This window comes from Euleptes europaea, chromosome 15, assembly GCF_029931775.1.
Source record: "Euleptes europaea isolate rEulEur1 chromosome 15, rEulEur1.hap1, whole genome shotgun sequence".
Taxonomy (NCBI): domain Eukaryota; kingdom Metazoa; phylum Chordata; class Lepidosauria; order Squamata; family Sphaerodactylidae; genus Euleptes; species Euleptes europaea.
The window spans coordinates 51,799,848-51,825,283 of record NC_079326.1 but is presented as its reverse complement, the minus strand read 5'-3'; the positions used below and the strand labels follow the sequence as shown (position 1 = coordinate 51,825,283).

General features: G+C 43.3%; 1 protein-coding gene across 1 annotated transcript in view; it reads left to right on the top strand.

Moving 5' to 3' along the window:
* Positions 1-21,629: 21,629 nt before the first annotated feature.
* Positions 21,630-25,436, top strand: part of LOC130487794 (aldehyde oxidase 1-like) — a 54,048-nt gene continuing 50,241 nt past the window's right edge. Inside the window, exons 1-2 of the mRNA XM_056861313.1 lie at positions 21,630-21,704; positions 24,868-24,925. Of these exons, the coding sequence (XP_056717291.1) occupies positions 21,630-21,704; positions 24,868-24,925 (133 nt within the window). The remainder of the gene's footprint in view (positions 21,705-24,867; positions 24,926-25,436) is intronic.

The following is a 25,436-nucleotide window of genomic DNA, read 5'->3' as shown; positions in this document are numbered from 1 at the left end:
ATACCCTACCAGAAAATATTTTTGTTAGTCTTTAAGGTGCTACTGGACTCTTGCCCTTTTAAACTTAATAATGCAATTTGCAGGACCTGAGCAAGGCTGTCAAAGATAGGACATTTTGGAGGACTTTCATTCATAGGGTCGCCGTGAGTCGGAAGCGACTTGACGGCGCTTGACACACACGCAGGCTCCTATGATGTAAGTAATGGGCCTCGCCTGCTAGCCTGCTCCCTAAAATATCACTGGCTTGCTCATGTAATATAAGGGGTGGTTTAGAACACTATGTATTCATACGCACACACATGGAAGCTTTGGGAAGTTGGCACCCGGGAGCCGTGAACCAACAAATCATGCTCTCTGTGCTTGGTACGGCCTCTCACCAGTAGAGAGCTCTGAATTACCTTCACCTTTAGATAATTCACAGTGGGTAGCCGTGTTATTCTGTCTGCAGTAGTAGAAAAGGGCAAGAGTCCAGTAGCACCTTAAAGACTAACAATATTTTCTGGTAGGGTATGAGCTTTCGTGAGCCACAGCTCGCTGGCTCACGAAAGCTCATACCCTACCAGAAAATATCCTTGTTAAGTCTTTAAGGTGCTACTGGACTCTTGCCCTTTTCTACTACTTCATCCTTAGGTATGTGGTTTCTAGTTACTAAGATCACAAGACCTAGCACTTGCTTAGAGACAGCCTTCGGCCAATATCTATGGCTATGCTAATTAGAGTGAAGTAGACACTTAATTTGCATTGGTGCTTTTGTGTATCAATCTGCTTGTCAGCAGCCATGGGCCTGCTCCGTGCGAATGCATAAATGACTTTCCTTTGTTTCTCGGGTGAGTAACTCTGCATCTTATTTGTGGGTTATTTCACCCCCAGGTCTGTGTTTAGCTAAATAAAGAACTGTTGCTCTTTTTAACCTCCTCCTAGTTGTCTTCATTGGACTCTATAAGACAACCAGGGCACTTCACTCATTTCTATATCTAGGGTGCCTACATTATGAGTCTTTGCAAATTGTGTTTCTAAAGGAACTTTTGTTTTTGCCGAATGCCAATGTGTTTGCATTATTAAGTTTGTTATGAATAAAAAATCATTTTAAGTTAGAGCTTAATAATTATTTCACTATTAATATACTTCTTAATTTTATTCAGTTCAACAATTACTTTGATAAAATACATCTTTTGTTATGTGCAAATGGCTTTAGATACCTATTAGGCCCATAAATTACCATAGCATATATTCACACAAAAAACAGCGACAATTTGTTGTTGACAAAGGACAGCTGGACATATAAAGGGCCCCCTTACTTTCAATAGCTTAGGGCCTCATCAAACCAAAATCCGGCCCTGCCCAGATGCATCTCTTTTTGACGTTGCAGCATTGCCGCCACTTCTGGCTTTGCTCAGAGGGGCTCCTTCCTGAGTGGTGGCTGTTTTGCTTTATTCAAAAAAGGGAGAGATGCTGAGCAGGAACCCCCGGGGGCTTTCACACATGCCGAATAAGGCACTTCCCATTGTTGTGGGTTCTAGATCAAATCAAGCCTGAACTGACCCTAGAAGCTAAAACGATTAAACTGAGGCTGTCGTATTTTGGTCACATTGTGAGACGACAAGAGTCACTGGAAAAGACAATCATGCTAGGAAAAGTGGAGGGCAGCAGGAAAAGAGGAAGACCCAAGAAGAGGTGGATTTGACTCTATAAAGGAAGCCACAGCCCTCAATTTGCAAGATCTGAGCAAGGCTGTCAAAGACAGGACATTTTGGAGGACTTTGATTCATAGGGTTGCCATGAGTCGGAAGCGACTTGACGGCACTTAACACGCACACAATTGTTGTGACCCAATTATCACAGATAGAGTCCAATGAAAGGCAATTGAGAGTGATGTGCATATGAAAAAAAACACTTCTCCCTTGTAACTTCAGTACCTGAAAGCAGAAGCCCCTCCAACCCCCGCTTCCTTTCCTGCACCGAAGTGCTTACACACACACACACATAGCCCGCTCTATCTCTCCTCTCCAAGGAGAGCTCCTCCTTATCTCTTATCTGAAAAAAAGCACAATCTGCAACCTACTAGTGAAACTGACAAGCTGCAGCCAGGGTTGCACATTAGAAATGCTGATCTTTGCAGTATGTAACCCATTCATAGGGTCGGCATGAGTCGGAAGCGACTTGACGGCACTTAACACACACACAACCCCGGTAGAATAACAATGCGAGCAATGACATAATTACAGGCTGATCAGAAATTGTATCTTTATTTGTAACGTGATTGTTGGAAGTCTGTCAACGTTGATCCTGCCTATTTCCGGGTGTGACACATTCTCTCGATCTCTTGGCCGTGGGTTGTGCGCACCCAGCTTCCTGTTATTTTCTGGCCAGTAATAAAAGAAAGCCCTGACCTGGATGGGCCCAGGCTAGCCTGATCTCGTCAGATCTCAGAAGCTAAGCAGGGTCAGCCCTGGTTAGTATTTGGATGGGAGACCACCAAGGAATACCAGGGTTGCTGTGCAGAGGAAGGCACTGGCAAACCACCTCTGTTAGGTTTGGCTTCCTGTCCTGAAAACCTCCAGACTAACAAAGACTACAGTCCACAATAGCCATGCAGATTAGCTTTGGATTTCACACATTAACAGATCAGTTTAGGATACAATGGTTCCATATTAACATACCACACCCTCATTAGCACATTATCTTGATACTTACAGGACAATGGTTAGCACATTACCTTGGATACTTTTTGCAGGACAATGATTCAGCTCAAACCCAACCCCTTTCTGACTATATATTACTCTTCCTACACACTTGACACTGAGAGACACTGTCCTTCAGTGTTACTCCTCTGAAGATGCTGGCCACAGCTGCTGGCGAAACATCAGGAAAGAAAATACCAAGACCACAGTCACACAGCCCGGATAATCTACAAGAACCAACCACCTCTGTTAGTCTCTTGCCATGAAAACCCCAAAAAGGGGTCGCCATAAGTCGGCTGCGACTTGACGGCACTTCACACACACACACAATAAAAGAAAGCTGTGGAGTTCACCCTACCTCCTCTCAGTTGTCTTAATTGGGGTTCTCAGATAGTTGAGGCACAACAAGAGGAGGAGGTTGGATAACTAGCAGCTCTTTTATTTGGCCAAAGAATAGGAGCTGGATGCACAGGCTCCGACCCAAACACAGGCGGGAGACTGATGCACACGCCCAAGAGGCAAGCAGTTAGCTTTATAACTTTTAGGCTATTACGTCGAGCAGCAATAGATACATTCTCAAACATATGAGTTTACAGCCATGCTTTGTTCAGCATTGTAATATTCAGCAGTCAGCGGGTTCCTTTGCATTCAAGAGCGGGGAAAGGAGGGGGGGAAAGTTCTGTCCTTGAGAGTAGTTGCAATGGATGGTGGTGTGTGTGTGTTTCTGCTTCCAGTCACTAAAGTGAATGGAAGGGGGTGGGGGTTGTGCTTATTGGTACAGGTGTATGTATGAATGCTGGGGCATTTCCATGGGCCCTTCACAATCCACCTTCAATGCACTTTGCAGCTGGGCTTTTGCAGTGCGAAATGGCAAGATCCGCCTGCAAACGATTGCTGAAGGCCAGGATCTGCCGAAGCTGGAGGGTGAGAAATTCAAAACGGATAAAAGGGAGTATTCCTTCACACAAGGCCTGGCTAAATCGTGGAACCCCCTGCCCCAGGAGGTGGGGATGGCTGCCAGCTTGGAGGGCTTGAAGAGGGGAGTGCACGCGTTCAGGGAGGAGAGGGGCTATTCGCGGCTACTGCTCGGATGCAAACCCCACTTCGCCCCCGCACCGAGCCACAGCCCCTTCCCCTAAACCCGCCCAGCTTTCCCTCTATCTGCCACCAGGGGCAGCTACGGAATCCCTCCCCCCGCTCGGGATGTGGGGTTTGCAAGCGCAGAGCTGAACAGCGAGCGCCCGGCTGCAACCCTACGCGCACACGTGCTTGCAAATAAAGCAAATAAACTCGGTGGGGTTTTTTTCTCAGCCAAGGCGGGCACGGTCAGCCAGGCTCTGCAAGGCTTTTGTTCAATCAATAAACAAGCGGTTGCTATCAGGGACTTCACGCCGTTGCAGCGGGAGCTGCAAACGGTGCAGCGCCTCCGCGGCGGTTGGCGGGAAACCCCAGGGCGCGCGCGCGCGCTTTCCCCGGGCAGCCGTTTAACGGCCACGGAGGCTCCTGGCGGGAAAGGAGGGGGCCTCGTGGGCGCTGGGTAGAAAAAGTAGTCAGTTTGCGCCCAGCACGGGCTCAGGCACATCACGCTCTCGTTGTATGGTTTCCCACAGGATTAAGAAAATATATATATATATGATATGTAAAGGAAGGCCCTGGCAAAACACCTCTGAGGGGGCGCTTTCACACAGCCCAAATAATGCACTTTCAATCCACCAGCCGTGTGCAAGTTTTGACAAGCCTGTATTATTGTCTCCATTCCCAATGGCAATAACACAGTAGGAAGCTGATGGTTCAAAGCAGTTTGTTCATTAGGCCCAATAGACACGCCGGGTGAAAATTGCCCCAAATGCGCAGGGCAGTTCACACACACATCAAAGGAGTGCAAGCACGGATGTAATCTTTGGCAATGGGAGGTACAAAAGACGAAATACATGGCGTCAATACATAGAACCAATAATAGATATTTAAGGATTTGAATACCCTGTTAGAGATTCGGAGGCGTTACATAGAAATGGTGATCTCATTCTCACTAATGAGCAGTGAAGACCCATATTCCCAGGTGCTTCTCTATTTGATCCTAAATCACTGCAGTTCTTCTTATCTTGGACCCTGGCAGCTGCCAAGGCTAACCCTAAAGAGGGTTCCTAGCTGGTTCTTATCTCTGGAAAACCAGCTTATGCAAGCATACTGAGGCCATCTATGGATTCTTTAATTAGCTTCTAACTAAGGAGCAACAGTGGGCCTCTTATACTTGAGGCCTGTAACATATGCAAGCGCTTGGTGTAACTATACAAGGCACCTCTAATATGCTGAGTGTGGCATGTTCATGAGTGCAGATATACTTTATTGAGTACAAAGAATATATTTCAAATCAAAGGATACATTTCCAATACATTTCCCATAGCATATAATGATTTCAGGCATTACAGTTTGCCAGTTCACACAGTAAAATCCACCTTCAAAGTGGATTGAAAGTGCATTCTCTCTTGCCTTGAAAACCCTACTGGGTTGCTGTAAGTTGGCTGCGACTTGACAGCACTTTACACATATATTTATTTCCCCAGTTCAGCAGCACATTTCCAATATTGGCAAGAGGAACGCTGTTTGTGAATGACATTGGGGGGTGGGGGTGAATACAGACTATTATTCATACACACCCCAATTGTCATTCAAAAACAGCGTGGTCTCTGCTGTATGGCCTTCTGGCCATTTATGCATGGGAAGTTTTGCCGATCTCTAGATGCACATTTTCCCCATCTGAATTCTCAAAACTCAACGATAAGCCCCCATGCAGAGTTTTGAGAATTTGGGTGGGGAAAATGCGCAACTAGAGAGCGGCAAATCGAAGGCAAAACCTCCCGTGCATAAAAGAAATGACAAATAACACCATCTACACATGAAGCTGCCTTATACTGAATCAGACCCCTGGTCCATCAAAGTACTGTCTACTCAGACTGGCAGCGGCTCTCCAGGGTCTCAGGCAGAGGTCTTTCACATCACCTACTTGCCTTTAACTGGAGATGCTGGGGATTGAACCAGGGACCTTCTGCATGCCAAGCAAATGTTCTTCCACTGATGCACCATTTGTGCGTCACCTGAATTTGAACTGGCAGTAATGATATAAACTTCAAATATACCTCAACTTGTTTTGACTGTGCTGAAACAGGAATTCATTTATCTAATTCATCTGATATACAGATGTCTGATACAGAGGCATAACATCTGCAAATAATATTGTTCAACAAAAAGGGCTTTAGCCCTACACAAGAGCAGTTTGCTGGCGTATGTAGTGAATGGAGCGCAGGACTTCAATTGGGGGAGTCCTGAATTATAATCTTTGCTTGGTCGTGACCTTCACTAGATGACCATGGGGCAGCCACACTCTGTTAGCGTGAACTGTCTCACAAGGTTATCAATAAAATAAAATAGGATACGCTGCATGTATTGCTGCCATGAGCTTCTCTGGGGAACAGGGGGATATAAATGTGGAAGCCATTTTTACAAACTGTAGAGACCATGACTGAAAGACTGTGCCACCCTAGCCAGAGTTATATCCCCCTAAACCCACTGAGTTCAATGGACAGAGTATAACTGCTTAAAATTGCACTGTAAATATTATAAAGTAAAAATCAAATAATAAAATCACATCTTGGGAGAATCTGTCAATACTTTTTTTCTACACTTGCAGCCCATTTCGGAAGTGGGGGGCAAAGTTTATTTGGAGCTGGCATGACCCCGCGCTGACATAGGTGCCACCTTATGAGGGAATAAGGTACCATCTACACCGGCGCGGGGGCAAACACGCCAGCGTCTGGGCGCCACTGCCACCAGTACAGCGGGGCTGGCATGGGGGGCATTCCCAGAGGTGGAGCTACTTTTAGGCAGCTTCCACAGCCCTTTCACCCCAGGAACGCCCCCTTGAGCGGTGGCGGGGCTGTGCCACCTTTTTTTGGTGGCACAGACTCGCTGTTTCCAATGGGGCATTTTCCCCGTTTTCATTATTTTAATTTTTTTAATGCTTTTTTAGGCTTCACGGCAGCTGGGAGTGACAGAGCTGTGCCACCTCCTCAGAGGCTTCCGCCGATCCCGGCTGCCGCAGATCTACCCCCCTTCAGGATTGGGCTCTAATAGGGTTGCCAACCTCCAGGAACTAGCTGGAGACCTCCTGCTATTACAACTGATCTCCAGCTGATAGAGATCAGTTCCCCTGGAGAAAATGGCCGCTGTGGCAATTGGACTCTATGACATTGAAGTCCCTCCCTAAACCCCACCCTCCTCAGGCTCTGCCCCAAAAACCTCCCGCCGGTGGCGAAAAGGGACCTGGCAACCCTAGGCTCTAAGTTGATACGTTGATTGAATTGTTAATGTGGTGCTGTTGGGAATGTCTGAGGTAGATTTGATGCCACTTACATTTAACAGCAAGAATAACCTGAAGGCTGAACAGCACGGTGTAGTGAGATTGACTGAGATTGAGTAATTAAGAATACCCATAAAAATGCAATCATTGATATTTATTTCTTTGTGCGTTAGGTTTCTACTGGATGATAAACTGAATCCTTTAAAATGGAAAGTGGCGTAATTCCTGAAACATCATCCCATTCCGCCTTTGGAGATATTAAAAGACGTGTGAAGGAGAAGAAGAACAGGGCTCTAAAAGTTGCCAAGCTCAATACTTCTCTAGCATCTAAAATAAAAACTAAAATAATAAGTGAGTGTTCTTTTTAAATTATGAACATTTTTCATACTCAGTATCAGTATTTTTAAAAACCTGGCAATGTTGGAAGATGCAGAGATCCTGCAGTTATGAGTCCAAAATTGTTATTTTTGCCTTCTTTATTTCATACAGACAACTCCTCACTGCTAAAGACATCACTGAAGCTTAATAATAAGGCCTTGGCCTTGGCCCTAAGCACTGAGAGAGAAAATTCTCGGAGGCTGAAAAATGAAAAACTCTTACTACAGAAAGAAGTGGATGACCTGCGCTTGCAGAATATCTTGCTTTGCCAGAAACTAAATTGTCTGGTACATTCTAAAAATACTTACTGTGGGTGCTAATAATCAGTGTCTTGTGAAATATAAAGACTGGAAATGTAATTTATTGTACCGTAAAGGTAATTTTACATAAAATAAATAAGATGGCCATAATCCAACTCTACTCATGTTCACCTCGGGTATGGAAGTGGATATGCACGTCATTTGTTTCGAAATATACTTAAAAATCAGTCCAGTGGGATCTAGATACGTGTCGTGATGGGGATTAGCAGCCAGATGTGAACCAGTATCAGCAATATCCATAGATCTCTTTCCCTAGATCAAGGGGAAATGTTGCTTCCTATATTTCTGGGGCTGGTGTAACTGTCCTTGAACAAAGCATTCAGGACTGTGGACAGATATCCCTGTTAATAACTGACAATCACACCAATCAGCAGTTTGTCAGAGTTGGGGGCATGGGGACTAAATCTACTAGGTGCTAATGCCAATTTTCTAACAGGGCTATACAAGCAGCACATATTCTTGAGTACAGCTTATCCAGCTAGCAAAAACTGTACCTATGTATATATAGGCCTTTTATGCAGGGAAGTTTCCCCACGGTCACCCCCACCGACTGCTTCAGGGCTTCCATTTGATTATGCATGCCTTTTCCACATGTCAGAGGTCGCCTTGCTGTCCCATGTGTTTTGCCCTTGTTTTCCAGACACTGTTTTAGCCAGATTCTGGAAAATGTGGGCAAATCCCACAGGGAGAGCTAGGCGACCTCTGGCAGGCAGAAAAGGCATGCATAATCAAAAGGAAGCCCCGAAGCAGTCAGTGGAGGTGACCGCGGAGAAACGTCCATGCATAAAAGGATGAGAGAGAATGTTAATCTTTTATATACATCTCTTCAGCTGGATGAGAGAGAATGTTAATCTTTTATATGGAAGCTACACTGCTTTAAAATATAACATAGTAAAGGGAAAAGATCTACTTGTAAAACGGGAAACCCTCAAATGATCAAAGGAAGTAATTAATCACAAGATATTTTCCTATTGACTTGGATACAACCACCTTTTGTGCTATGAAAAAGGGAAAAGACAGTCCCATTTGGCCACCATATAGGCTATGCTGGCAATCAGGGGACCTGTCTGGATAAAAAACCATGTTGAATGGGGGCTTTAGTAAGGAAAGGAATTAGGTGAGAAAATGCTGGCTGGATTCAATGCCATTTTACCTAATCCTCATAAAACACAAACACATGTAACTGATTTGCAGTGCAAACCAATACAAAATTACTCCAGCCTAAAACCATTTATTTCAATGGGTTTAAATGAGAATAACTTTGTATAGGATTGCACTGTTAAGAATTGCTTCTCTGATTATCCTGATACTGAGAAAATGAAAATAATTATTCTATCATCCTCTTCCCCTGTCGTTAGTTGTGCAAAAAAAGTTTCGACTGTCAAATTTTGTTTTTATCTTCTTACACACAGAATAAAACTCTCCTAGAAATAGAAGCATTCTTGAATAATAGCCTTTTTACTGCAATTGAAATGACCACCCTATCTGAGGTATGTTTATGCTATGAACATTATTATATTATTGATCAGAGGGCAAGGGTAACAACTATATCTGTGAATTCGCTTTTGTTATAAATGCAGTCCAATATTAATTTTGTTGGCATTTTTCAGATGTTGGTTCTGGAATTACTGCAGGTGGGACCTGCAGATCTCCCAGAATTGCAACTGATCTCAGACTACAGAGATCAGTTCCCCTGGAGAAAATGGCTGCTTTGGAGGGAGGAGTCTATGGCATTATACACTGCTGAGGTTTCCCCGTTCCCAAACCATGCCCCCTCCAGGCTCCACCCCCAAATCTCCAGGAATTTCTGAAGCTGGAGTTGGCAGCCCTACTCTGAGGTCTGAGGAAACAGAGACTTGCTGGTGATTCAAACAGTAAAGGTGGTTTCCAGTGCCGATGGAACATAAGAACCTAAGGAAGGCCCTGCTGGATCAGACCAAGGCCCATCAATTCCAGCAGTCTGTTCACACAGTGGCCAACCAGGTGCCTCTAGGAAACCACAAACAAGACGACTGCAAAAGCACCATCCTGCCTGTGTTCCACCGCACCCAAAATAATAGGCATGCTCCTCTGATACTAGAGAGAATAGGTATGCAGCATGACTAGTATCCATTCTAACTAATGACTAGAATCCATTCTAATAGCCATAAATACTCCTTTCCTCCATGAATATGTCCACTCCCCTCTTAAAGCCCTCCAAGCTGGCATTTATACACATACATTTATACAGATACAAGATACATTTATTTATACAAATACATTTATACAGATACAAGATACATTTATACAGATACAAATACAGATCGTTTCAGCAAACATCGGATGAAATTATTGTATTAAAATAGCTGCTACTTTTGTACTAACAAAATTATGCATTGTATACAAAACTAATGAAGAGTATACGTTAATGTACTAAGTAATTTTTCAGGATGTTTTCTATTAAAACTTGTTCAATGTGTACACAAGATGGTTATTTTGATAAACTAATTACAGTTTATGAGTTAAAAATTGTAGACCTGTACAGGTATATATTTTGTGCTATACATATGTTGCCTAGTTGGCAATAGGATTAAGCTTTGCATTACAGAATGTCCTTATTAATTTCCACTTGCATTAGTCCTAATAGCAAAAAAGCACCAATAGATTCCCAACACTAAAAAATTGTTTGAGTTTTATTTTCTTTTTAACAGAATATTCAGAAGCCTCTAGCAACAAGAGGGGATAAATTCAACAGTGATGGTCTTCAGCCTGAGATTTCTGATTACCCTGTTAGGTAGTATTTTATTTATTAAATTAAACAAAAATTAGAATGAAACACTCAAGGCTATAATCCAACATAATGTGAAGCTAATATGATTACAGTGGGGATTGCTTTTAATGTTATTTTATAAGAACAAAGAACAAAGTAAATGTATTCTTGAGTACAAAATGTTCTTGAGCAGCATCATTTATTATGTACATAAACTGTGGTTTTAGGTTACAATTGTGCACATAGTTTGGCTACTCAACAGTGCCATCTGAAGAATACCTCCCTGGAAGTAAGCCCCATTGAATATACTTGAATAGAATTTTGAGGAGACCTGCTTAGGACTGCTCTCTAAATCTTACTTAAATCAATAGGATTAAAACTGTGTTACAGAATCAGTAGGATTAAAGTAAATTAGCCTAGGCACAGGATTGTAGCCATTCCTGGCAAAAAGAAATTAGATTGAAAGTGTGATCCTTCCTGGCCTGTTGCTAATGTGTCCTTTGCCAGTGAATGCCACAATTTATGCCCTTGTAGGCAATTCACTGTTTTGATGTATTATGTATTTAGGAGTTTCTAAGACAAAAGATGCCCTGACCTGGATGGCCCAGGCTAGACTGATCTCATCAGATATTGGAAGCTAAGCAGGGTGGGCCCTGGTCAGTATTTGGATGGGAGTTCACCAAGGAATACCAAAGTCGCTACACAGAGGCCAGCAATGGCAGGGCTGTAACTGGAAGGGGGGGCGAGGAGGGTAGCCGCTGCCCCTGTGGCATGCAGAGAGGGTGGCAGGAGGAGTGGGCCGGGTAGGAGGGACTAGGCAAGTAGGTGATGTGAAACCCTGGGGAGCCACTGCCTGAAACCCTGGAGAGCCACTGCCAGCCTGAGCAGGCAATACCGACTTTGAGGACCAAGGGTCTGGTTCAGTATAAGGCAGCTTCATGTGTTCATGTGCTGCCCTCTCTGCATGCCACAGGGGCAGGGGTTGACCTCCCCACTCCCCGCCCCCGGTTACAGCCCTGGGCAATGGCAAACCACCTCCCAATGTCTCTTGCCTTGATAACCCCGTGTGGTCACCATAAGTCAGCTGTGACTTGACAGCAAACCCTCCAAAGGGGGGGACACACACATACTGATGTGCCCCTGAGTGCATGCATCTAGCATATGTTATTAATTAATTTATATCATATTAAAATAAGAAAAGGTTTAATTAAAAGCAATACTGACTCCACAAAATACATCTATACTCTGGATCAAGGCAGCCTATAGTGATGCCCCTATCAGTTACCTTTGCTCTTGTTTCTTACATCAACTGAATCCTTAGCCATTTCCCCCAGGTACTTACTATTTCTATTTTTATATTGTTTGGGAATAGGATGCACTCTTAATAAATTTTCTTCTTTCATAATAATATTTCCTTTCAGGTCCACTGGGCAACTTGTAAGCGCTCCTGTTATTACAGAACAGCAAGATAGCACCTTCACATTTGAAGCAGATGATCTTTTTAAGCAGATGCCTGGACTACCAAAGGAAATTGGAGCAGATCAAATCAGTGGTGCTTCATTAGATTCTGAGACAAATATGCCAAAATCGTGTGTAACAAATCGAATGGAATCAGTATTTGCCCCCAAATCATTTTCAGCGGGTATGCTGCATTTATTTTATTGTATGCACATTATTCTGGGTCAGGTTTTTTTCATCCAGATGTCAAAAGTTCAGAAGTTTCTGTGGAATAAGACCGGAAAACAAAACACATGCTGTAAAGACTAGCATGAGGCACAAAAATAAATAATCATTTTATTCTATGAGACTTTGTCAATCATAGTTTAAACTGGACACCTAATATGGCTTCTGATTTGAGCTACTCAAAGCACTACCTCTGGCTAAAATGTAATCTGATGTGTTGCAACTGATTAGCATAACTTCACTATCAAATATCCATTTAACATATATAAAATACTGTTACATTGGGCTTAGGTGATTTGTAAATTAGTAACAGTAACATTCCACAGAACATACTTTGATGATATTGCATTTATGGCAATGTTCAAATAAGAATCCAACCCAGCCCTTATCACGTTTTTAACTTTAAAACAGTGCTGTCTTACTCAGAATCCTACTCACGTCTGTTCTTAGGATTATATTATAAAACTGTCTACATATTTCCTTTTTTTGAACTAGGAAAACTCTCTAAATATATTTAAAGAGCTGTAGATTGCAATAATAGGAGCCAGTGTGGTATAGAGGTTAAGAGCGGCAGACTCTAACCTGGAGAACTGAGTTCAGTTCCCCAATCCTCCACATGAAGCCTGCTGGGTGACCTTGGGCCAGTCACAGTTCTCTCAGAACTCTCTCAGCCCACCCAGAGGCAGGCAGTGGCAAACCACCTCTAAATGTCTCTTGCCTTGAAAACCTTATGGAGTCGCCCTAAGTTGGCTGCAACTTGACAGCACTTTAACACACAGTGGTTGTTTATGCATGGGTACTTTCATTCATGTTCGCCCCAGGTCTGAATCGGTTGTTCCTTGGAGTTATGCATGAGTTTTCCGTCCATTAGAGATGACCTCGCTGCCAGCCCTCACAATGTCTGGGTCCTCCCATTCCTCTGTTAACTTGACTCTTCCATCTTCCCTGAGCAAAGCCCGGGTGAAATCCCCGTGCATAAGGCAAAGCACGGGACATGCAAGCTTGGTTTCTCTTGCAACCAGTTACAAAGCAGCATGTAAAGAGGCGGGGATTCAAATGCTTCCTGCTTCCTTGGAGCTCTTTCTGAGCAGAAGAAAAGCTTTTTAAAACTGAGGCTTGGATTTCTCCCCCCACCCCAATTTCAGATTGCTCCTTTTGTTGTTGTTCTTTAAATGCTTTTAAATGCAGCAACTGGGTTTTGGGGGGGGGATTTTCTTGCACAGTAAGTATTATGAAGTAAGCCAATTACAAAGCAGCATTTAAAGGGGAGGGAGTTGATTTGAGCTTGGAGACTGCTGGTGCATAGATTCCCAACAGGACAGTGTGGGTCCAGCGAGCAACAAACCTCAGGTAAAACTCCCATGTATAAATGACCATAGTAGAAAAGAGCAAGAGTCCAGTAGCACCTAAAGACTAACAAAAATATTTTCTGGCAGGGTATGAGCTTTCGTGAGCCACAGCTCTTCAGATACAGCTCACGAAAGCTCATACCCTGCCAGAAAATATTTTTGTTAGTCTTTAAGGTGCTACTGGACTCTTGCTCTTTTCTACTATTGCAGACAGACTAACACGGCTATCCACTGTGAATTATCTTCATAAATGACCACAGATTGCCATAAAATAGGACGTAAGGATTTTGTGGGCAGAAGACCATTTCCCCCTCCATAGAGTCATATGCAGTTGGTGGTGTGTCTGTTGCAGCGCATTCCTAAACAGAGTTATACATTTCTAAGTTCACTGCTCTCTGTGGACTTAGGTATGACTCTCTTTAGAATTATACTGGTAGAAAAGAGGCACAGATGAAATAGTTATGAAGCACCTTAACTTGTATTAGTTGGAGCATCATAGGCTGGATCTCTGATTTAGATTAAAAAGAAGAAAATGACAGGGGAGGAATTACATGTGATGAACAGCATACATAGTTTGGGGGCAGGTTTCTAATAGCTCTCAATGCTTATTTTTTATTTGTTTAATAAATTTATATAATACATACATAATGTATAAGCTGTTTTAAAGTGGTTTCAAATATACTGAAATATAAAATCAGTAAAATTAATTATAAAATCAAATATAAAACATAAATTACTTTAGTTGCTTTGATTTTTTGGGTTTCTTTAAATCACTCAAATTATGTGTTTTCCCCCCCACAGAAAACCAGTCCTGTATGGAACAGAACTCTAGTAGTACCTGTATGTTGGATCCTGATAATGTACCTTCTGTGGGAAAATGTGAACAACATTCAAGATCACAGAATAACAGTTCATTCCCAATCCACAAATATGTGACTAGTAGGAAGAAACCAGCAATGTCTTGTAAATCAAATGTTCAACCTACGGCAGACAATTCTGATGCAAAAATAGACCAGAAAAGCATGCTACATTGTCCCACTGATGAAGTCCTCACTTTTGATGAGACTGGTAATCAGATAGGCCCCAATGTTATTTCACACACTGATCCATTTCATCAACCCGAAAATAAATCTGCTCACACAGATGAAGTACATGTTATTAAGCCAGAAGAAACTGTATATGATGCTGACATGGAATTAACCGCTAGTGAACTAGGTGAGATAATCATAGTTAAATCAAAAGCTAAAGGCAAGAATGGCAGTCAACTCAAAGCTGCTAAAATTCCAACAAATTTGAGAAAAACAGGTACAGAAAAAAAGACTGAGAAAAATAACAATAAACCTCAAAAAAGTGATAAAAAAGTTCCAAGTAACAAAAAGGTTAAACATATCAGCACTATGGAATCTCAACAATTTCAACCACAGAAAAATGAGTTGTTTCAAAGGAGAAGTTATCAAGAAATGAATTTGAAGAGCCCTAATAAACATGGGTTAGTTGGGCAACATTCCATATACAACAAAGAAAATGATATACAGATGGATCCAGTAAGATTTTCAGGCATAAAGTGTCAGCAGCCAACTAATCTATTACTAAAAGAAAAAAGAAAAAATAGTTTTTCGAAAACAGCAGAGAATCCAGACAAGCAAGCCCCAGAAGAAGATTTTAATGCATCTGGCAACAAAGTGTCATTAGAAGGTTCTTGTACTGAAAACTTGCCATCTGTAGAAAACCATATCTCTGATATTGCTTCAAAACAATATTCATTAGATGAGACTTCCACTAAACAGACAATGAAAAATATTGCCTACCTTAGTACACATATAATAAATCAATCAAATTACTGTGAATTGGAAAATGACCAAGATTTAAAAAGGAATTTTAAAGAACTTGGATCAAACGAATGCAGACCTGATTACCCAACAAACCAAAGTGAAAAAATCACTATGAAAAGCAGAAACAATAACAGAGAAGTTAATGTCCATTGCAATATAACATCAGAAATAACAACTCACACATTAGGTGTTCCAACAACCAGAGAAGGTAATGAAGTATTTTCACCAGACAATAAAAGGAGAATTTTTGCAAAAGCTAGCCGAAAAACATGTATTATACACACAGGCTCTCTTAATCAGAAAAAACTTATTGTGAAACAAAATGTCCCACATATTGAGGGTACCCAAAAGAAAGCAGAAAATGTACAAAAAAGTTTAAATGTTCACAGTGTTACTCCCATATGCTTGTTAAAGAAGGAGTCAGAGTGTTCCAGGGACATGTTCAAAAGGACAGATTCTATACAAAAGCCAAGAAGAAAAACCTATGTTGTTTGTTCAAGTGGTCAAGATAAAAACAAAGAACATGCCATTTCTAACAACTATGAGACAACTGTTGGGGCCCCCAACATTCAAAAAAACATGCCAGTTCAGAAGAACACTAAAGGTTATCAAAGAACAAATCAAGAAAAAAATGAGTGTGTTCCTACAGAGAAGATAGACGTAATTTGTAAAGAGTCATGCAAAACAGCATCAGTGCCACTGCCAGACTTTGGTAGGTACAGTTCTGTTACAGCTTTGCCTCTAAGTAACTTCATTCACTGCTAGGTATTAAGGTCCAATCCAAGATCTGGCCTTGCCTCTTTTTATCTGAGTAGGATGTAGGTGAGTAGGACTGGAAGAATAAAGGGAAAGAAATGGGCCACCCATATAAACTTCTAGGTGCCAATCCCCTGTGGACAACACCCATCCATATCTTCTCCATGTAATCTTGATGTCCAGATTGCTAGAGTTGGGAGGGAAAATCCTATTTTCCACACCTGTGCAAATCTGGTGTGTGTGTGTAAGGTGCCATCAAGTCACAGCCAACTCATGGCAACCCCATAGGATTTTCTGAAAGCAGAGCTGAGTCTCTGCAGAGTGGAATTCTATAGTTTAGCTGCTTGAGGAATAAGTTCACATGTAGGCTTGTTACTCAGAAAATAAATAGAAGTTCTTTATTGTAATAGAACTCCCGGAAAGATAGAGTAAAGGGTTCTAACTATCTAAGCTAGGATGGAGAGAGATTGTAGAACACGTGTCTAGCACTCATGGTGGACAAAGGGAGACAGAGGCCATTTATGCATGGGAGGGTTTGCCTTGGATTTGCCGCTCTCTAGATGCACGTTTTTCCCATTGGAATTCTCAAAACTCAAAAATAAGCCCCCTTGCAGAGGTTTGAGAATTCGGATGGGAAAAATGCACATCTAGAAAGCGGCAAATCCATGGCAAAACCTCCCATTCATAAATGGCCAGAGAGAAGAGAGTGACTGGAAGGAAGGAACGTCTAAGAATAGCACTCTGGGTAACAAAGGGACAGCATTAGGAAAGGTCAGGGAGCATCCTATCTATCCCTATACTAACTCTCTACTGCACTTTCAGTATTAGAATTGTGGAATGTATGTAGAAAACTTTCACTGATAGTTTTTTTAAAAGTTTATTAATAATTCAGTCATTAGTTATAAATAGTGAATCAAATATCATTGTATTCACAGGCAATAAACCTCTGGAAGATCTGACAAATATTAGAATACATTCCCTTCCAAAGCCCAAGAAAGGTTTAGAAGAAAATTTCACACCAGCTACTAGACGAAGGCGAGCTACTGTTTGTTACCGAGAACCCAAAATGAACATGTGAGTATTTAATAAATATGCTTTCTTTTAGGTTTTTTCTGAGTATTTCTAATTCTGTATTTGTGGGGGTTTTTTTAAATCAAGTGTGGTTCCTCATTGTGGGCTCATTACCACTGTGAATGCAGAGACTTGCAGCAGGAACAGATCATCCTGGCTGGCCTGCTGCTCCCAGTAACTGTTACTGGCCCTCCTCCCTGGTTGCATTATGTGTGTGTGTTGAGTTTATATTGAATAGTTTAAATATTTTATATATACTCTATTTTAAATGTTGTTTTAATGTCTGAAAGGTTTTATTATTTTGATGTTCGCTGCCTTGGAGACTCTATTTGGGTGGAAAGGCAGCATAGACATGTTTTAAATGTAATAAATAAATTACTGTTCAAAAAATGTAATATACTGTATTGAATAAATTATATGCGTTGACTGGCATCAGCAACTTATGGGGTATTTCTGACCATAAACATTCTGTTCAGCTTCTAATAGTTAGTGTTACAAAATTGTCTAATTTTTATATTTACCAATATAATTTACATGGTGTAAACACTCTGCAAATCTAACATCAATGGCGCTGGTGGTTGAATTCTTTTTTTCCAGAAAACTGAGGAGGGGAGATGAATTCACAGATACTGAATTTCTTCATTCTCCAGTCGCCAAAGTCAAAGCTACACGAAGCTTTAAAAGCAAATCAAGGTTACTATAAACAGAATACAAGGAAAAGCTACCAGCGGTTTGAATGGTTCTCTTAAACAGCTTATACAATGACAGAGTGTTCTTCTGTACTGTATTTTATTAACTTCATATTCATTTGAAACCTCTCTTGTCCTGCACGCTTTTGCCATATTAAAAATGAAAGAAATGAGCAAGACTTAGATCTACACAGTCTAAACTTTTTAGTTACGTGTCTTTGATGGTAAGTTTAAACTTTGGAAAGACTGCGTAGTATTTTCTAGGTTACGGTAAATGAGCTACATTGAGCAATGTAAGCTTTGTATAAGATGAAAAGTAATGTACATTTTTGAAAGTGAATAGTAAAAAATTTAATAGAAGTTTTCTGTTCTTGGGTAAACATAGTCAGCCCAAATTTATTCTGGGTTATAACTGTTGTGGTGGAAGAAGAGACTTCAGCACACCAAAGCTAAAGAAAGGCGGGACTACAGTTGTTGAAACCTGTCAAGCAGAGGGGAGGAAAACTGAACTTCCCAAAGTTCCCATTTCTGTATAGCTATTAAACAGGCAGGGGAAGCGTCTCCCATTTTAGTTCTAGATACCCTACTGCAAAAACTATCATGATGTCCTAAGTAAGTAAATGAAGGCAGAGGTGGACAGCTTTGCCCCACTTGCCTCTGAAAGCAAGATATTTACATAGCTGTGCTGGGAGCTTGGGACCTGCTCCGCAGGTGTTAAGGGGGCTAATGACCTCTCTTTGTACCACTCCTCTCTGTCTGCTTTGGAGAAATCTCATAAGAGCAGTGTGAAGACTTCCCATTGCAATGAAGTAGCAACACTGACTACTACTTTCTTCACAGAGAACAGGGCCAGCTCTTCCTAGTGCCTAATCTGGCAATAAAAAAGAGTAATCGACATATGGCTAGTTTGCCATAGCTTGGGTTCTATTGCTCCCGCACAGCATTATGGTCTTCCCAGTCCCACATGCATCCTTGCCCTGTTCCCCTGTGGTGACCATTCCCCCCCACCAGCGGGCTTTCAGGAATTAGCATACTGTTATAGCATTATAATTTCATAATAACTGGTCTAGCAAGTTCTCTGAATCCCCAGATTTCATTTATTTTAAAGTAAGTGTCTCTTGACCCTTTCTTTACGGAAATATAAGGGGAAAGGCATGATCTCAGCAATGAAAGTGCTAGAGGTTTAATTTTTTTTAAGGACAGAAAGAAAGCATTCAGAGAACCAGTTAGATTGTTCTAATATTATAATTGACCAATATGTCAACTTGCCATTTAAAAAAAAAAAAAGTTATCGGGCGAGGGGGGGGAGGATGGCTGCCACAGGGGACTGGTTCAGAGAAAATGTGAGGAAACCTGCCATGTGGAAGACCTGCTGCTATTGCACTGTATTGGCAGCTGCTGCAGCAACAAAGAAACGATCCAAGCCGATGCCCATGTGGAAAGCACAAGAATCTCTTGTTGTGGCACTGCAAGTCTCCGCATCTGATGATATGGTGGTGTGAAGTTTGCCTAAGCCTGGGCTGTTAGGGTGCTATCACATGTGAGCCTCAGACTAGCTTTACCTTAAATCCAACACATGCAAGATGCAATTTCCCTTCCATACTTTTCCAGGATTCATAACAATGGCCTAAAACAAACCTAACAGGAATCCTTTACTTTTATATGTGTAAACCTATTTTTGTTGCAAAATATTTCCAATCCGCAAGTGGCAATGAGAAATAAAACACTTCAAGCATTTTCTACCTAGAAACCCTCTTAACAGCAGCATCTTCAATTATAATGTCTATGGTTTGAAACTGAAGAGTTAATTTTTCATATATAAATAAAATGTGAAGAGACTGGGAAAATAGGATGATCTGCTTTATCAAGCCTAAGTTCTTATTACACAGTATTTATTCATCATTGGTCTTCTGTGCAATCCCACACTCGATATGAACAGCAGTGACAAGTAAGTGCAACCCTGTTTTTACTCTGTTGGCAATACTATGGCCACACAAATGGAGGAAGACTGGGCACCTATAGAATTGGACTCCCTGACCCAAATTTCAGCAAACTTGGGGGCTCTTCTGAGGAGGGTCACTAGCAGCTGTCACTAACTGCAAATTGGGTGCCTCTACCTTAAAAAACAGCCCCCTCCAGACCCCCGCAATGATCTCCCATTGAATGCAAACAGAACAAAACAGTTACCCAGCCCCATTGAAGTCAATGGTGGGATCTGTTCCCACAAGATGCTCAGGTGTGACATTGGGCCATACAAGTGTATGGAGAATTTTTGGGAACTCTGAGGGGGGGCTGTTTTTTAAGGTAGAAGCACCAGATTTACAGCATAGTTGCAGGTGTCTCTCCTCAGAAGAACCTCCATGTTTGGTGAAGTTTGGGTCAGGGGGGTCCAATTTTATGGGTTCCAAAAGGAGTGCCCCCATCTTTCATTAGAAACAATTGAAAACTCCATTGGAGAGATGGGGCACCCCTTTGGGGCCCCATAAAATAGGTTCCCCTGACCCAAACTTCACCAAACGTCTTCCAAAGAGAGTTACCTGCAGCTATGTGGCAAATTTGGTGCCTCTACCTTGAAAAACAGCCCCCTCCCCAATACCTCATACACTTTAATGGTGCCAAAAACGATCAGATATCCTGGGGGGGAAGGCGAAAAAAGCCATTTACTACTTTGGTATTTTTCAGAATTGGGTTTATTGGACCCAAATCCAAAAAATACCGAACAAAAATGGTGCCCACCTGTAGTTCCCACCCCAACGCTCCAGGGAAGTTGCAACCAAAGTCACCCAGAAAGCTTCTATGGCAGAATGGGGATTCGAACCTGGGTCTCCCAGAGCCTCACCGGACACTCTAACCACTACCCCACACTGGCTCTCTTGCCATATGGAAGAACCAACCTTCGTGCAAACTATTTGCCGTCAACGTGCTCCAGGGGGAAAAAACCCTCACCATAAACATGCGCTTCTTTTAACCTAGTGGAAGACAGGCCCACTGAGATGTGCATCATTCGTGTCTGGAGAATGAACTGCCGCAAAAGCAGAGGTGAATTTTGCAAGAAAACAAAAAAGACTTTGGAAAAACTCGTCTTTAACTCCTTTCAAACCGGGTTCCAATTAATCCCAGCCTAAACCATTTACTCCGTACTCCTATGCGAAGTGACGCCAATAAACCCCCCATTGGAACCATGGTGCTTAGACTGGGGCAACTCTGTGCCGCCGGGCTTGGTGCCACTTGCCATCTTTACGGCGCCCACTGTTTTCAGGCAGAAAGAAACCAGAGCAGCCCCCCATGGTCGGGGATCACGCCTGAAGCCAGGGAAAAGCGGGGCGGCAAACCATTCCTCATCTGAAAAAGGGTCCACGGGGGACAAAGCCCGAACAGCTGTCTTTCCCCCTTGCAGGCGAAATAACGAAGGGGCCCGCCTCGCATGCAAAGCGAGTTCCCTCCCTACGGAAGGGGGGGGAATCCCTCCCTGGCTCTTACGGGAAGCTTTTAGTACCCGCCTCTGTTTTTTTGCAGAGATTTAACAATGCCGGCGCAGGTGACGCAACCGCGGACGGGCAGAGCAGCTCGCCAACATTATTTTGTTGCTTTTTGCAACGCCGCTTTGAGACCTCTGCCCGGAGCCGCCCTCTCCGGCTTCAGTGCCGCCTCCCAGCCCCGCCCGCTGCTTTTCCCGGGGGTGGGACCGGCTCCTATTGCCGCTCCCACCCCTTGCCTTGGTCAGTCCGGCGGCCCCCGGGCCTCGAACTCGCAGCGCCTGCAGAATGTCTCTCCTAACCGCGGGTGCAGGCGCAAAGAGCGCTCCAGACGAGCTGGTCTTCTACGTGAATGGCCGGCGGGTAAGTGGGACTGCAGCTTCCTGGCTGGTCGCTGGGGCGTGCGTGCCTCCTGCCCTACTCTTCCCTGTTGGGTCTTAGATAGCGAGTCGCATTGCATTTCAGTCACTCAGGGGTTAAATTGTAACCAAGCTGACCAGATCAAAGGTGATGTCACCTACAGTAGATGTCAACTAGCTATTGGTTAAACAGGACAGTTGTAAAAGTATTTGCATACTAGGGCAGACTGCGAGTCTTTATTATGTGCGTGCAACCTATTATGTGCGTGCAACCTACCGCTCATACCATTATTAATCAACGATCCATTTCCTCCGACAAGGGTATTAATTCCCATCATTCCCAGGGGTATCGCCTGCAAGGGAGCTGGAGGAAGAGCTCTGTCTTTCCCATAGGATTTTCTGCCTCCTAATCCCTTGCCCCAACATTGCTGCAGAGCACCCTACTTTAAAACAAGTCTTGTCGCACCTTCAAGGCTAACACGTTTGTTGTAGCATAGGCTTTCTTTTGTGAACCCCTTTCTCCGCCCCCCCCCCATCCCAGCAGACATTGGCTAGCATCAGGGTCCTCACTACCATCTCCCCTTATGTGTGTGTGTGAGTTGTCAAGTCGCAGCTGACTTACGGCGACCCGGTAGGGTTTCGGAGGTGGTTTGCCATTGCCTGCCTCCACTTGAGCTGAGAGAGTTCGGAGAGAACTGTGACTGGCCCAAGGTCACCCAGCAGGCTTCAGTTGGAGGAGTGGGGACTTGAACCCGGTTCTCCAGTTTTTGTCACTTATGCATGGGATGTTTTGCCTTGGATTTGCCACCTTCTAGGTGCACTTTTTCCCTATCGGAATTCTCAAAACTTATTTTTGAGAATTTGGATGGGGAAAATATGCATCTGGAGAGCGGCAAATCCAAGGCAAAACTTCCCATGCATAGAGTCCGTAGCTGTTAACCACTACACCACACTGTCGCTTTTGTTCCATGCCCTGGGTTGTCTTTGTACTCCTGCAGCGTAGCCCAGCCTGAGTGTGGTGTCTGTTTCGTATTTTTTAGAAAAGGTACTGCTCTTCCATTTCAGGAACCTGAGCTTTAAAAGAATCCAACTTGGCAGGTTGTGTGCCCCTCTTGAACTAGCACTCTGTATCTGATTCCATGCACAGGATTTTGTTTACAGCCACAAATAGCAGTATAGCTATTCCTTTACAGCAAAACTCCACCTGCCCCCACCCCCAGGAAACCCTAATGTGGCAATAATAATGGTGCATCTGGTGATGTACTGACGGTAAATGAAATAAAAGGGAATCTTGCAGGCTAGTAACGACACGCTGCCCATGCAACAGTAAAGACCAAGATTTGCAAACTGTTGTGGGTGGAGAGGGAGCCAGTCTGTGTGAATGTCAAGAGCTCAAAAAGGTTGGGGACCCCAGTACAGTACACAGCAACATGGATCTGCCCCACATCCTCCATGAGAGCATATGGGACAGAAGAATACAAGGGGATACTACAAGGAGCAGTTTTGAGGTCAGACATAATATCCAATAGTAAAGGACTGGCTCTGTGCAGATTTTTAAAAAATCAGTAATGCCACAATTATATTGAATCCTGGGGGGGCGAGAGATATCCAGGCCACACCTGGAGTTTGGCAACCATACCCTTACCCCAGTCCTCCCCATTTTCTTGACACTACAGCAGCCAAACAGCTTGCAGGGATTGACTTGGACACATGAATACAAGAAGCTGCCTTCTACTTAATCAGACCCTGGGTCCATCAAAGTCAGTATTGTCTACTCAGGCTGGCAGCAGCTCTCCAGGGTCTCAGGCAGAGGTCTCTCACACCAACTCCTGCCTGGTCCTATTAACTGGAGATGCTGGGGATCTAACCTGGGGACCTTCAACATGCAAAGCAGATGCTCTTCCACTGAGCCACAGCCCCTCCCCTAACACATGAACACATGAAGCTGCCTTCTACTGAATCAGTCCCTTGGTCCATCAAAGTCAGTATTGTCTACTCAGACCTGCAACCTCTCAGACCTGCCTTTCGCATCACCTACTTGCCTAGTACCTTTAACTGGAGATGCCGGGGAGTGAACCTGGGACCATCTTAAGATGCTCTACCACTGAGCCACACACATTTTTAACGATTTAGGGGTTTTTTAATCCCCAGTTGTGAATTTTTAAATATCCAAACTTGTCCCGCCCCCCAGGATTCAATATAATTGTGGCATTACTGATTTTTTAAAAATCTGCACAGAGCCAGTCCTTTACTATTGGATATTATGTCTGACCTCAAAACTGCTCCTTGTAGTATCCCCTTGTATTCTTCTGTCCCATATGCTCTCATGGAGGATGTGGGGCAGATCCATGTTGCTGTGTACACTGGGGTCCCCAACCTTTTTGAGCCTGCAGGCACCTTTGGAACAGAGTGGTGGGCGCAGCCATGAAATGTCAGGGAGTGAGGTTGTGCATATCTCCGATAGCACCTCTTCGATATTTCAGGCAGAAGCTGTGTTTAACAGGATTCCTGTTAAAATACACATATTGTTTAAAAATGTTTTCTCCTGTACATACAGCTTATCTTCTGTCATGCAGCGAAGATATTTGAGTTGTGGCGGCAGCTGCTGCTGAAGCAACTTGTAAAAACCTGCACAAGCCAATGAGGTTTCCAGTGACCCATTGGAAGACTTGCTGAGCAAAAGCCCCACCTGACCCCACCCACTTAGAAAAAACATTTGGCAGGCACCGGAAAGGTGCCGGCAGACGCCGTGGTGCCTAGACATCACATTGGGGACCCCAGTGTACCTTGAGCAAGTGATCGCATCTGTGTTGTTTAGAACTAACTGAATATGCGGTTGTAACCAAAGAACCCTCTTGGTACACTTGTACATGGTGTACCTTGCAAGAAAGTGGAAAAAGGAGGGGCTGTGACTCAGTGGTAGAGCATCTGTTTGGTCCCAGGTTCAATCCCCGGCATCTCCAGTTAAAGGGACTAGGCAGGTAGGTGATGTGAAAGTCCTCTACCTGAGGCCCTGGAGAGTCGCTGCCGATCTGAGTAGACAATGCTGACTTTTATGGACCAAGGGTCTGATTCCGTATAAGGCAGGTTCATGTGAATCTGTTCTGGTTAATTATCGATAGTTTGCTGAAAGGCTATGCTTGATTTGTTTTCATTCTCCACTGCAGGTAGTAGAGAAGAATGCTGATCCTGAGCAGATGACGCTGTCTTATTTGAGGAAAAGACGTATCCTCCGCTTTTAGTGGTTGTTAATTGCTCCTTGGAAATGAAGGTTTTAGATAATGGCCTGCCGTAAACCGCCAGTTTGCCTGTGGTGTGCTAGGGTCTTGTCGGCCTTTGGCTGTCTTTGACCTCTTACCTCTCCTGTTATTTTCCTCATCTTTCGCACACAAACACATGCCTAACTGGTGCTGTTTCCCCTTATCATGATCAGGTTCCATATCCCAGGTCATCCCAGATACTACTACTACTTCTTCTCCGGGGCTGATCTTTTGACTTACAGGAAAGTTCATGGTTTGCTGTTGGCCTGATGGCCACGATCAAGTGAGAAGAAGAAGAAGAGTTGGTTTTTATATGCTGATTTTCTCTACCTTTTAAAAAGAGAGTCAAACCGGTTTATAATCTCCTTCTCTCCTCTCCCCACAACAAACACCCTGTGAGGTAGGTGGGGCTGAGAGAGCTCTAAGAGAATGTGACTGGCCCAAGGTCACCCAGCTGGCTTCATGTGGAGGAGTGG